Source organism: Ascaphus truei, chromosome 7 (genome assembly GCF_040206685.1).
Source record: "Ascaphus truei isolate aAscTru1 chromosome 7, aAscTru1.hap1, whole genome shotgun sequence".
Classification (NCBI taxonomy): Eukaryota; Metazoa; Chordata; class Amphibia; order Anura; family Ascaphidae; genus Ascaphus; species Ascaphus truei.
Genome location: NC_134489.1, coordinates 5,146,544 through 5,161,075, shown reverse-complemented (window position 1 = coordinate 5,161,075; position 14,532 = coordinate 5,146,544). Strand labels below are relative to the sequence as shown.

At 45.6% G+C, this 14,532-nt stretch overlaps 1 protein-coding gene across 1 annotated transcript in view; it reads right to left on the bottom strand.

The window, feature by feature from the left end:
* Window positions 1-4,561: 4,561 nt before the first annotated feature.
* TGFB1 (transforming growth factor beta 1) overlaps window positions 4,562-14,532 on the bottom strand; it is a 33,106-nt gene continuing 23,135 nt past the window's right edge. The window contains exons 2-7 of the mRNA XM_075606898.1: window positions 14,000-14,163; window positions 13,033-13,150; window positions 11,655-11,732; window positions 6,940-7,090; window positions 5,814-5,967; window positions 4,562-4,837 (exon numbers count right to left, since the gene is read on the bottom strand). Coding sequence (XP_075463013.1) covers window positions 4,679-4,837; window positions 5,814-5,967; window positions 6,940-7,090; window positions 11,655-11,732; window positions 13,033-13,150; window positions 14,000-14,163 — 824 coding nt within the window. The 3' untranslated portion in view covers window positions 4,562-4,678. The remainder of the gene's footprint in view (window positions 4,838-5,813; window positions 5,968-6,939; window positions 7,091-11,654; window positions 11,733-13,032; window positions 13,151-13,999; window positions 14,164-14,532) is intronic.

Sequence of the window (14,532 nt, the reverse complement as noted above, 5' to 3'; positions counted from 1 at the left end):
GTGACAGAATAGGACAGTCACAGTGAGCAGGAGGAGGGGGGACGGTGACAGAATAGGACAGTCACAGTGAGCACGAGGAGAGGGGACAGTGACAGAATACGATAGTAACAGTGAGCAGGAGGAGAGGGGACGGTGACAGAATAGGACAGTCACAGTGAGCAGGAAGAGAGGGGACGGTGACAGAATAAGATAGTCACAGTGAGCAGGAGGAGAGGGGACGGTGACAGAATACGATAGTCACAGTGAGCAGGAGGAGAGGGGATGGTGACAGAATAGTATAGTCACAGTGAGCAGGAGGAGAGGGGACGGTGACAGAAGAGAAGGACAGTCACAGTGAGCAGGAGGAGAGGGGACGGTGACAGAATAGAACAGTCACAGTGAGCAGGAGGAGAGGGGACAGTGACAGAATAGGACAGTCACAGTAAGCAGGAGGAGAGGGGACAGTGACAGAATAGGACCGTCACAGTGAGCAGGAGGAGAGGGGACGGTGACAGACTAGGACAGTCACAGTGAGCAGGAGGAGAGGGGACGGTGACAGACTAGGACAGTCACAGTGAGCAGGTGGAGAGGGGACGGTGACCGAATAGGACAGTCACAGTGAGCAGGAGGAGAGGGGACAGTGACAGAATAGGACAGTCACAGTAAGCAGGAGGAGAGGGGACAGTGACAGAATAGGACCGTCACAGTGAGCAGGAGGAGAGGGGACGGTGACAGAATAGGACAGTCACAGTGAGCAGGAGGAGAGGGGACGGTGACAGAATAGGACAGTCACAGTGAGCAGGAGGAGAGGGGACGGTGACAGAATAGGATAGTCACAGTGAGCAGGAGGAGAGGGGATGGTGACAGACTAGGACAGTCACAGTGAGCAGGTGGAGAGGGGACGGTGACCGAATAGGACAGTCACAGTGAGCAGGAGGAGAGGGGACGGTGACAGAATAGGATAGTCACAGTGAGCAGGAGAAGAGGGGACGGTGACAGAATAGGACAGTCACAGTGAGCAGGAGGAGAGGGGACGGTGACTGAATAGGACAGTCACAGTGAGCAAGAGGAGAGAAGATGGTGACAGAATAGGACAGTCACAATGAGCAGGAGGAGAGGGGACAGTGACAGAATACGATAGTCACAGTGAGCAGGAGGAGAGGGGACGGTAACAGAATAGGATAGTCACAGTGAGCAGGAGGAGAGGGGACGGTGACAGAATAGGACAGTCACAGTGAGCAGGAGGAGAGGGGACGGTGACAGAATAGGACAGTCACAGTGAGCAGGAGGAGAGAAGATGGTGACAGAATAGGACTGTCACAATGAGCAGGAGGAGAGGGGATGGTGACAGAATAGGACAGTCACAGTGAGCAGGAGGAGAGGGGACAGTGACAGAATAAGATAGTCACAGTGAGCAGGAGGAGAGGGGACGGTGACAGAATACGATAGTCACAGTGAGCAGGAGGAGAGGGGACGGTGACAGAATAGGATAGTCACAGTGAGCAGGAGGAGAGGGGACGGTGACAGAATAGGACAGTCACAGTGAGCAGGAGGAGAGGGGACGGTGACAGAATAGGACAGTCACAGTGAGCAGGAGGAGAGAAGATGGTGACAGAATAGGACTGTCACAATGAGCAGGAGGAGAGGGGACAGTGACAGAATAAGATAGTCACAGTGAGCAGGAGGAGAGGGGACGGTGACAGAATAGTATAGTCACAGTGAGCAGGAGGAGAGGGGACGGTGACAGAAGAGAAGGACAGTCACAGTGAGCAGGAGGAGAGGGGACGGTGACAGAATAGAACAGTCACAGTGAGCAGGAGAGGGGACAGTGACAGAATAGGACCGTCACAGTGGCAGAATAGGACAGTCACAGTGAGCAGGAGGCGAGGGGACGGTGACAGAAGAGAAGGACAGTCCGTTGAGAGAATAGAGACATGATGCTATTATCCAAAAGTCCCTCCTGTTTTCACAGTTTCAGCTGTTAAGTCTATTCACCATATGTCTCTTCTGTCTGTCACTGTCACCCTGCTCTAGGTAGCACGGACTCCATCATCGTAGGTCCCTTCTCCCTGTATTACTGTCACTTTACGGCTTGAGGGACAGACTCCATGGGAAAAAAGGCCCTTTCTGTCTACACCACTGTGTCACCTTACAAATTACAATGAGGACAAGTACCACATACGTAGCACACACTTCTGTCACTTCGTAATACGCATGGTATCCAATGTCACCTCCGTCATCAAGTTAAGGGGGTTCCTTTTAGAAACACACACGCCTGTGCAGGAAGTTGCATCATATCTGGGATTTTCCACTTGGTGACATCATCATGGATTTATGACTCAAGTATTTTACAACAACAGGAAGTGAAGGCGTATTGCTTATGGTGCAGCGATCATGAAATATATATATATGGGGGATAGAGTTGACCCAGTCAATGTCCGACAATGTATCTGTACTGTAACCCACACTGACACAAGAGGAGCACCACTAGCGCTCACATAGGGATACATATTCAATGGAGAGAGAGGGGAAAGAGGAAGGTCCCACTCTGAGGACCAAAACGTTGGCTGCCCTGTGTTGTTAATACACGTTATTTACTTCATTATATTGCGGTGTGCTGTCTCTTTGTTACCTGGATTTCCCTGGTTACCCTGTACATGTTTCTATATGGGACGAGCATCTGCCTTCATTTGAAAAACCGTGAGTGCAAACTATTTTTTCATTGACTATATATATATATATAAACACACACAGTTGTAGAGGAGACTGGCACTTCCTCTGTCTGTCTCTGTGCTTTACCGAGCTAGCACTGCCTCTGCCCGAGCTTTACCTGTGCTATGTACTGTATAGATGTACAAGTGTGTACAGTATATCAGGGGGAGGCTGGCACTGCTGCTGCCTGCACTGTACTGGTGCTGTGGAAACACATCATGATGTAGCACACACTGCTACCCATGTGTGAGGGAGGCTGCCACTGCCTGCATTAGTCAGCATGGTACATAAACACACTCATTGTTCATTGCAAAGTACCTCTGTTTTTTATTTATTTTTTAACCTCCCTCTTTTAAATAATATAAACAAAAACGTATATAAAAAAAACACAAAAGAACAAAGTAGAAAATGCATTATCAAAAACAAATTATTAACCCCTTCGCTGCCAGGGTGTCACCGATGCATTGCTCTGATGTCGCAGATGCATTGCAAACCCCCTGTCACCAGAGGTATTAAAACTGCAGTCCGCCCCAAATCCAGTCTATTTGGAGTCTCTCCTGAATATTTTATTTTTTGACAATAAGTTGTGATTTCCCAGTGGAAAGTCAATTTAAGTTTGGCTCCTGCTATGGCCCAATGCAATGCCGGGACTTGTACAGTAAGTAGTCCCTGTGCTGTTCTAAGCTGCTGTGTAATTGGTGGCTGTCTACACTTTGTAGACGCAGTAAGAGGGAATTAGCAATTAGGAATTAGCAAGGTCCTTCATTAAGTGTCGTTTAAATCTGTTTTCTTTAGTTAAACATAACAAAAAACGTATTTTATGACTTGAGGACTGCTGTGTCATCCCATTCCTTACTAGCCCTGCTAAGAAATTAAGGCGTTTAAGGAGCATTCCCCTTCTATTTTATTTGATAAAATCCCCATTGATTTGTGAATATTACAGTATTTGCGGTGTATTTCTTTGCTACAGGAATCTTGTCTTTAAACCATCCCTCCCCAACCCCTCCCCCCAAAAAGGGTAGCACTGAACCTCTAATAATGATTCAAGCTTGTAGCAGTGAAGGGGTTAATAGTACAGAGGACATGTCTGCTGGGCCATGATTTTTCCTATAACATGAGAACGTGAGGCTTAAAACAACGTTAGCAGTAATTGGTTAATTCCTGTGTTGCCGTGGAAATGAAGGAGCAGCCATCTTGCAAGGGAAAGTTACTCCTTGTGGGAGGGTCTGAATGACCCCATCTCTCTGTCCCCCGATTGCTCCACTGTCCACGTCATTAAGGGGTATGGCCTTTCTCCTTTGACCCAAAGCCCTTGGGTAATAGCCTGGGCATTTCTCAGGTGCTGTTGACCTTTGTTTCTGGCGGGCAGCACAGAAGGGTTAGAGATTGGCACCTTTTGACCTTTGACACTTCCAGGGTTGTAGGGGTAAAAGTGTGGGTGCATTACAGGTGCCATGCTTGACCTTTTTATGCTCCAAGCCTATTTGAGCAATAATGTTTTGAGGGTGTCAGTATTTGAGATCTCGCTGTCTCCATTGACCTTCAATCACAATCATTGTGGATTAGTGAATGGCCTTAAAGAAGGTTGTTGATCTTGGACCTCTAGCCTTTGGTGTTAACTATGTGTGTATTATTGAGGGGCTGCTGTCTCTGCTGACGTTGGCCCCCAGCCTTGGAGGTAACCATGTTGGCCTTATGGGGGAGCGTGCGGTCTCTGACCTTTGACCCCCAGTCTTGGGGGTATCCATGTGTATCTTGTAGGGTTAGGTGCTGTCTTTGCTGACCTTTTGTCCCCAGCCTTTGGGGAAACCATGTGTACATTTATCAGCCGATTGTGTTGACTCTGTAATAGTGTAGCAGGGTTTTGTTGTGCTTCCGCTCCGTGCTGTTGCTCCTGGGTTGGAGATTGGTCACGGTGGTAGGGTGGGGAGGCAGTGGGGTCTGTACCGTGTCTCTCCATTGATCTCTGACCCCCGAGGATCAGGCCTCAGCTGCACAGGCAGGACTTCACCACCATGTTTGAGAGCTGCTTAACTATGGGAGTGCGCCCAACGTAATGGATAATGGTGAGAGGCTCCAGGACGTCAGGTACGCAGCAGGGAGAGGCAGAGGCTGTGGGGTTGTGATTATTATACAGGGCAAGCACCTGCATCGGAGAGAAGAGCAGAGCAGTCATTTGCACCTCTAGAGATGGGGTGCAGAGGTACGCATCATCGTTACACACTGAGGCATGCTCACTTTATAGGAGACGCAAGTGTGTTTGTAGTCTGTAGCAATATAAAGTGCAGCAAGTTCACTATCAGTGTATAGCAATATTTCGTGTCCATTATACAGTGTGGTGTGTTCATTATCAGTGTATAGAGATACTCGGCATCATTGTACAGTGCATAGTGTTCATAGCATGTTCATTATCAAGGTATGTCTCTGATTGGTAAGAGATGTCTACTGTGGTTCTCTGCTCTCCTGACTGTTCTGTTATTCGTTCACATCCTTCCATGTCATGCATTCTTTGTCTATCACAGTTATACAGGCGCCTTTGGCAACCGAGGGAGTTTAACATGTGTATGTTTACCAAAACCAGGGAGAATGTAAAGAAATGTAAGTGCTGATGTTCATCAGTAAAATTCCCATAAAGTCTATTTAGCGCTGATGCTAAAAATCATTAAGACACGTCTGTTCTTATATATTTGGGGTTATACACAGGACATGGAAATAAACAGGGTTGGTGGGACATGCTTTTTGTCTTCGTCATCCTGAAAGGGACAGGTTCCAGGGGTCATGGTTTCCTTCCATATATCCCTATATCAACATAGTGACACAGTGACATAGACTCTATGGGTCATGGGACCGTTTTTGTTGCTGTGTCATTCACCATGTACGGTAGTTTGAGGGACAGACGTCATAGGTCATAGATTTGTCTGTCTGTGTTACTGTGTCACCCTGTGGTAGAAGGGATAGATTCCATGGGTTGTGATGTCTGGCTGTGTCGACCCTGCATTTGGGCATATTCCATGAGCCATGGGTCATTCTTGCCTGTGTCACCCTTCAGTGGGGTGGTCACAGACTCCACTTGTCATGTCTCCCACCTACAGTATCTGTGTCACTGGGAGGTGACTACTTACCTTGCTGTACTGAGTGTCCATACTCCAGATGTAAGGGCAGGGTCCCATGCAGAAGTTTGCATTGTACCCTTTAGGTTCATGAATCCACTTCCAGCCCAGGTCCTTGCGGAAGTTGATATACAGAGGCCGTATACAGCAGTTTTTCTCCTCTGACCTGCAACAGAGACTCATATCAATTCTCTCTGACCTGCAGTGCTAGAGGGTGTCAGAAGTGCAATGCATTCCCTCACTGGCTATGAGTTTGTGGTTATGCTGATGTTTGCACTTCAACGCTAAAGTGTTGTGGTTTAAATGCTTTATAAAAAGCAGTGGTATTTGAGCAAACAAATTGCTTTCGATAATAACAAGATATAAGTATACACACACACACACACACGTAACCCCTCCAGTTTTAGCTCTCAGACTTATGACTATTGCTGGAGGTGTGGGTCTGAGTCCCTATTGATAACTTAGTGAGCCACACCTGGCCTACGGGCAGACTCCGGGAAAGATACAGACACGGGTGATACAACAGGTTTACTGTACCCCTAATAATTTGGGCAACCTGTGATCCTCAGCCGAGAATCAGTGCACACAGCATACAATTGTAACACAATCCCCAATAGCGCTGCGCGAGTGTGAATCAGTGTCAGTGGTGTGTTAGCCACCCAATCCTGGGTATATTAGCTTTGTGATGGTGCCGGCACACCGTGGGAGCTCGCTGTGTACTAACTCTGGCAGGTCTGTACTTAGAAAAGGGCGCTTTGTTTTGCAGCCATTGAAGATCCCCTCTGACGGCACTCGGACACTCTCGATCACATCCTGACGGTATATATGCAGATATATATATATAAATATATATGTATGTGTCTGTATGTATATATATACACATATACACATGTTGAGAGCAGATCTGCGCGGACCTGAGTGCTATCAGGTTCAGTCAAGCATTGCAGAGTGTGCATGTGGCAGCAGGAGCCGTGGGCTACAGTCAGGATGTGATCGAGAGTCCGAGCGCCGTCGGATGGGACCTTCAACAGCTGCAAAGCACCCTTTTCGAACACATATATATATATATACATATATATATATATATATATATAGTGGACCCACAGATACTCATACATGTATTGCTCTTGATACTCACGCAAAGCAGTATTCCTTATCCACGGCTCTCTTCCGTCGTGAGCTGTGCGCATTCTCTGCACGCTCTGCAGGGGTGGATGTGATGAGGAGGTAGGGTAGATTGGGTGTCCTGAGGATGAGGTCCTTCATATCCCCCCGTTTGTACCCAAATCCTGTAGTAATATTATATATATATATATATATATGTATCCAAGGTATATGTACAGCACATAGAAATACCACTTGTGAACACATACACGTCTCAGACAGGTCTGCAACCCGGCTTTCCCCCATTATCTCTTCGCATACTGTGCTTCCACAGCAGCCAGGAATTCTGGGTAATGACCCAGATGTCTCAAATCTGCCCTCATTGTGTCACTTTTCTGTCTGGGTTTTGCATAAACCAGTCCGCCGATTCTGAGGTGGCGTAAACTTACAGGGCTCGCAAGTTGCATCAAATGAAGGAAACCGTTTCTTACAGTTGACGCAAGAGGAAATAGAAAATGGAGCAATGCGTCAAAATAAACATCTATACTCCCTTTCTTTACATTGATAAATCCCCCCCCCCCCCCCTGTGTGTCAGTGTATTAGGTATTTGTAGTTTATATATAGTAAATAAAAATATCACTGGTGAGCACATTCACGTCTCAGACAGGTCTGCAACCCAGCAACCATTATCTCTTTGCATACCAAGCTTCCACTGCAGCCAGGGATTCTGGGTAGGAACATGTAAATGAGCACACAGCGTCACCTTTTTCTTATCCATTTTAACATGGGCCCCTATAAGCTTATGCCTGCTGTATTACACAGCTTTTCAGTACCACCTAGGTTAGAAAGTGCACAGCCAGTAACCATACTGACAGACAGCTGTTTTGACCTTTTGTGTCAGTGTGTGGCGTGAAGCTGGTAAGTGGGTATAACCAGACATTAAAAAAGTTACGGTGGGTAAAAAAAAATGATAGGTGTCCATGTTAAAATGATTAAGAAGTAAAGAGTGACACACTGTGCCCATTTGCATGTCATTACCCAAGATCCCTGGCTGCAGTGGAAGCACTGTATGCTAAGAGATAAAAGCTAAAGACTGGGTTGCAGACCTGTCTGAGAAATGCAAATGTACCCACAAGTGATATTGTTATTTACTGTACGAGGGAGGGTTTTTGTGACTGTTTTTATCCATCATAACTTTTTAAATGTCTGGTAGTTTAAATAGAAATGTATTTTTCTTTCTTAGAGTTCCAACAATTTTTTTTCTACAAAAACGCCATTATGTAGTGTGTCTGTCTGTGTGTGTTTGTTGTATGATATGTGTGTGTGTGTGTGTACACCCATCAACCCTCACTCACTCTGTGCATATCTATATATCTACTTATATATGCAGACTTTCTTTTTCCTGTCTCTTTGGGTAATGCCCAGCATACATCTCTCCGTACTTTTTTGCGTAGTTTGAAGCTCCTGAATGATTTTTGCATGGACGATTGAAGTTTCACATCCATGCCCAAGCAGAATACACTGTTCCAAAACGTTCTTCTTGAGGCACAGTGGAAGGTTCCATTGAAAGATGGTGTTTCTGCGAAACGCACTCCGTCCCTTATTCATTCTCCTATTGCTTTCATTCAAAAGGTAAACACAGTCTTCAACTTCTTGTAGTTCTATTCCACTTATTTCCATCTTTGCAGAGTTGACACCTTTGTTGAACATCACTTTGGTCTTGCGGAGTATAATATGGAGGCCCACCTTCTGCTGCAGCGAGTCCTCCAATTTCTTGCTGGAGGTAAGTATTCACCGTTGATTTTTGATTCTTTTTTTCCCCTGCCAATTCAATGTCTTGAACAATTCTTCCAATTCTGCTGTGCAAAGCTTTGGTGACACGGTGTCTCCCTGTCACGCGCCCTTTCTGATCTCTATCTTGCTTGTATCTTCATGTAATATAATGGTTGAGGTGGCATTCTCGTAAATGTCCCTTATAATATCAATGTACGCTGTTTTAACACTGTGTCTTCTTAATGCATTTTGAAACCGCTGAGGTGTAGACATAATCCAAGGCTTTTGTAATCTATGAATTTTTAAGATGAGTAGTAGATTGTATTAATTACTTCAAAAAAATCACTTCTTGTACAACTTAGATGTGGTACATTGTGTTATATCCACTGTGAAATCCCACTTGTTCTCTAGGCTGGGTGAAGTCCAGAGTCTATTGCAGTTGATTAGTATCTTAGTACATTTGTGTAAGTGATTAGAAGTACAGTAGACTGATTGGTCTCTAGTTCTTGAGGTCTTTATTGTCTCCTTTCTTGTGGATCAGGATAACTAAGGCATTTCTGCATTGTTCTGGAATTGTACTGTTCTTCAAGTAGTGTGTAAAGAGGTTTGCTATGATTTTCTCTACTTCCCCATATTCTTTCAAGATTTCAGTTGTAATTCCGTTGTACATCCATCTTCCTGTGTTGTCTAGACCGTTTGGCCGCGACCAAAGCGCTGCCGGCTGTCCACCTCGACGCTTGACATTTCACCGCACGTGCTTTTGCGCATGCTTTGACCCATCTAATGTCACACATGGCCATTGTCACTGCGCACTCTCATCCATGTCCTGTGGCAGACGCTCCGTAGCACCATCTTTAAATGTCCCACATGGGAGATTTAAAGATGATGCGTCGGAGCGGCGGCAGTAGGGACATTGACCAGGGCGGGTGGGACTCTTTAAAGATGGCGGCCACATGGGAAATTAGATGGCAGCCGCATTGAGATTTAATGATGACGTCAGGGTATGAGCGGCGACCTGTCCAGTGGGGATTTGTAGTGGTGATGGACATTAGGCCAAAACCAAATGTCCCATTCAGCTTCCCCAGCACCCTTCCCATTCTTCATGGATTTTATTGCCCGTCAGGTCTCTATGAAATGTTCACAGTCTTTTATTGTTGAGCCGTCTCGTTTGAGTGCAATAATTTGCTTCTTCCCAATCATAAGTCGCTGCTACGTCGTCTTTTAGCTTTTATCTTCGATAGTCTATATATATATATATATATATACGTATATATATATATATATATATATATATATATATATATATATATATATATATATATATAAAACTAAAGTTGTAAGTGTGATGGTGAAGGGGTAACCAGGCTCACTAATTAAGGTTAAGCCCAATTCATTACCCCTGCCCTGTGTGTTGAGGTTCTAGTGTGTCAGCTCTTGGACCTAGATGTTGGAGATGCATTACTGTGACTGTGTGCACATTATGCGACATTAAAGAATCTGGCTATGTAGCGGGGTTCCAAAGTTCCAGGATACCCCAACGATGTCTCCGGGAATCAAGTGAGATTCTCGGATATACTGTATCAAAGCTTTTGCTCCGGGCAAACTCCTTCCAACGCCTACCCTGAAAACGTTCTTGCGACTCACCGGCAGGATTCCTGTGCAGCATGATCAAGACAGGGTAAATGGGGCATGAAGGGGTTAATGTATACCTGGAACATACAGGGGGTCCCTATTATAAGGGGGGATGCCCGGGTACATGCCCAGGTACCCGGAACCTAGTATAGGGTTTCAGGGGATGCACCAGCTATATGATGAAGCTGTGAGTGGTTTATGTGTGTAAAAGTTTTTAATAATTTCTAGAGTGTGGCAGGGATGAGGCCAGTAAGTGTAAGCAGTGTACCCCCTTATTCCATCCCTGACACCAGAACGGGGACTTACACCTTTTCAACACACAAGATACAGGGAACAGTATATTTTATTAAAGAGCTATGTTTAATACATATCTGTACTGATAACCCATCAATGAACTGTGGCATTTCCGAGGCCTGGATTCCAAGGGAACAGATGGCTACCAAGCTTGGTGCCTATGGGTCTGTGCGGAGTCCGGACTTGAAAGCCGCAGGGATGCCAAGGTGTTGGAACAGGCGTTGTACTGCAGTTATACTTGAGTACCTCAGTCCTGGGCTAACACAGGGCCATCTGGCCACCATTTGCCTAAATCCAGACTCTGTGGAGCCAGGACAGCGGGTGGGCTCAATATGCTGAGAGGCAGAGGTGCCAGGTTGGCGTATGCCCTTTAGCAGACTGAGAAAAGGTGCCCATCTGGCTTTAGAACACCGGCAAATTGGTGATTGGCTGACAGGAGAATTCCCACGCGCTGATTGGTTGTAGTGGTTTCTGAATAGGACACTAAAACATATAAGAAACCTTGCAGCCAATCAGGATGGCAGATTCCAAGCACCAAACCATCAGCGGCAAATTCAAAGATGCTCTGTGCTGAATAGACGCGAGCCGGCTTCAGAGATTTTGAGTCAGAAAAGTTTCTAAGTCCCGCTTTTTGAGAACGTAGCGGTCGCGGCTGGGATTGCGCCGATTTGCGTCCCAAGACTTATATGAGTACCTCCCGGTCATTGGAAAGGGCTCCTACACAGGTCATTTTTGACAATTTCGTTCAAAAGAAGATTTTATTCGTTAGCCCCGTTCCCAGTAAGTGTGTTAACTGTGTAAATTGTGTTACATTGTGTGTATGTATTTTCCTGAAATAAATGACAATTTATTTTACCTCCTTGCTTTGCTCAACCAATGATCCCGGTATAAAAGCTGTTGATAAACCGGGTCTCCCGTGACAGTAAGAAAATGTAACTGTGATATGGTGACGAAGACTATTGAAGATAAATATATATTATGTGGGTAGTGTTGCAGAGGCATTGGGTGGCACAATGTGACGTACAGAAGAGTAGTTGGCTATTCTCTTACCTTCTATCATAAGTTTGGATTCCTCACGATTCTCTGTACAGCTGCAGGCCAAACTCATCTTAAACATCTCATTCCCATCTGTGGGAATGACAAGCAGTGGTTAATGTACTCATACTGTTCTAGAGGTGTGACAGTCAGTATTCCTCTACTCACTCCTTCACTTCCCAAGCGGTGTCAGGCTCTGTATGCCTGCACCTGCCCCTTGAGCTATCTTGCCCTAGAGGCACCAGATTATGCACACCTGTGCAACCCTAGAGGTACCGGACTCTATGCTTGCAGTTATGCACTAACTGTCTAGCCCTAGAGGTGCTTGACTCTATGACAATTGCAGCCCCTTAAACTAACTTGCCCAAGTGTTGGCATGTTCTATACTTGTCACCAAACCTCTAGCCCTATCAGTGCTAGGATTTCTTTCAAGATGCCCAGTTCTAGAGGTAGTAGGGTCTGCCTCTTTGTGCCAGTTTCCTGAGTTGTCTACCTGTTGGGGCTCTGTATAGTCCTAGAGGTACCAGTCTGTGCAAAATGATACTCCTACACATGCAAGGCTCTGAGTATTAATACTCCTGAACACACATCAGGCTCTGCGTATTAATACTCCTACACATGCCAGGCTCTGCATACTTATTACCCTACACATACCAGGCTCTCTCTATTATTACTCTTTGACCCACCAGGGACTGCATATTATTACTCCTACACACATCAGCCTCTGTATATTAATACTCTTGGCACACACCAGGCTCTACATATTAATACTATCACACATGCCAGGCTCCACATATTAATACTTCTACACATTCTGGGCTCTGCGTATTAATACTCCACTACACATACTGGGCTCTGTGTATTAATACTACTGCATATGCTACGTACTGCATACAGGCATACTCCGCATTAACGTACGCAATGGGTCCAGAGCATGTATGTAAAGCGAAAATGTACTTAAAGTGAAGCACTACCTTTTCCCCACTTATCGATGCATGTACTGTACTGAAATCATCATATACGTGCATAACTGATGTAAATAACGCATGTGTAACAGGCTCTATAGTCTCCCCGCTTGCGCACAGCTTCGGTACAGGTGGGGAGCAGGTATTGCTGTTCAAGACGTGCTGACAGGCGCATGCGTGAGCTGCCGTGTGCCTATTGGGCGATATGTCCTTACTCGCGAGTGTACTTAAAGTGAGTGTCCTTAAACCGGGGTATACCTTACTCCTACACACACTACACTCTGCATATTTATACTCCAAGCTCTGGAGCCCTGCAATTGTTTGCATAATCATTGTCCTACACATTCCAGGCTCTGGGCATCAATACACCAATCACCTAGTGGTACATTTGTCACCCCGACCCTGCCCACAACCCCTCATTCTCTCACCTTTCTGGCTCAACCAGCCTTTCACAGACTCCGTCACATCAAATGACAACCACTCACTGGGTTTTCCCGGGTGCACAAACTTCGTGTCCAGGTATCTGAAAGAAGTGTTCCCGGTACACTGCAGAGGAGAGAGGCAGGCGGTCAGGGCAGCTAGAATCCCATCTATAATGCAGTCTCACATTGCTCCATTAAAGGAGCAATTCAAGCTCATTTGTTAATTCAGGTTGGAAGCTTCCGGAGATAATGACCTCAGATGGGGGTGCTGGTATCTCCTGCAGTTTTCAGCTTCCTCGTCACATGGGCCAAAAAGAAGCTGCACGGGATTACGTCCCAGCTTCCTATTGGCCTGCAGGACACGGGAGGTTTGAAACGCAGCCGCATAGTGAACCTTGGAGTGGATACCGGCACCCTCTTTGGAGGAAAATACCTCCGGAAGCAGGGGGTCTCTGAAGTTTAAATTAATGGGGTCCAGGTCCGAAGACCCTCTGCTTTAATAATGTTTTTTTTTTTTTTAAATGATGATAAAAAATGTCTTGGATTGCCTCTTTAATGCAACAATCCCCCCTCCCCCCAAATATATACCTTAGAGTTGGCATATTCATTTGCGGTGGGCTGGGATAGTGGGTAGAGATTTGCAGCAGGTTTATTTTTATGAAGATGACTAGTAGTGTAACGAGATGCTAATTACCATTAGACAATGTAGCATGTTGACTGAAAGTGTATACAAATTCATTTCTTCATTGGTCAGTACATTACTTCTCATTGGGGCAGAGATATGTATTATTGTGTTCCTTTTTTAGATGTAGAGCGCAGAGATACTTTGTATCATTATGTAATGCTGCACGTTCATTATCATGGTGCCTGGAAGTTCAGGCATGGTAAATTAGAGAGGGTTGGAAGGATGTATGGATACTTTGCGCATTGTAGTCGCTGTGCTTGTATGATCCCACGATAACCACCATCTCACCCTGTAGAGCTCCACCCTCTGCTCCATGTTCTGATCTTGTATGAATGCCTGTTGCCTGAACATGCGCAGCTCAGCATGGTGTAGCAGAGACTCGCTACCCACGCTCTCCCTCACCCGTGTGGCGTTGAATGGGAACAGGAATCCGTTGTTGCCTTGGGATTCCGCTGCGAGGAGAAAGGAAAAATGTCAGCAAGATTTCTTATTACCAGTTAACAAGATCCATCTATGTATCTATCCATCTATTTTCATCCAGCTGTATATTGCCTCTGTCTGTCTAACGATGCAATACAATGTACAATATAATGTATGAGCAGAAGAAGGATTTGTTCCAGACAGCCAAGTCCAAAAAGAAAGCACCATCAGCTCACCAGGTAAGTGGAAAATTTAAAATCGTTTATTGGACTACATAAAAAACAAAAAAACAAACATGACAGGACAGGAAAAACCTCCCACGCGTTTCGGACTCTAAAGCCCTTTCTCAAGGAGTACTGTATGTACATACAATGTAATGTGGCCTATCTTTGTATCGGAGT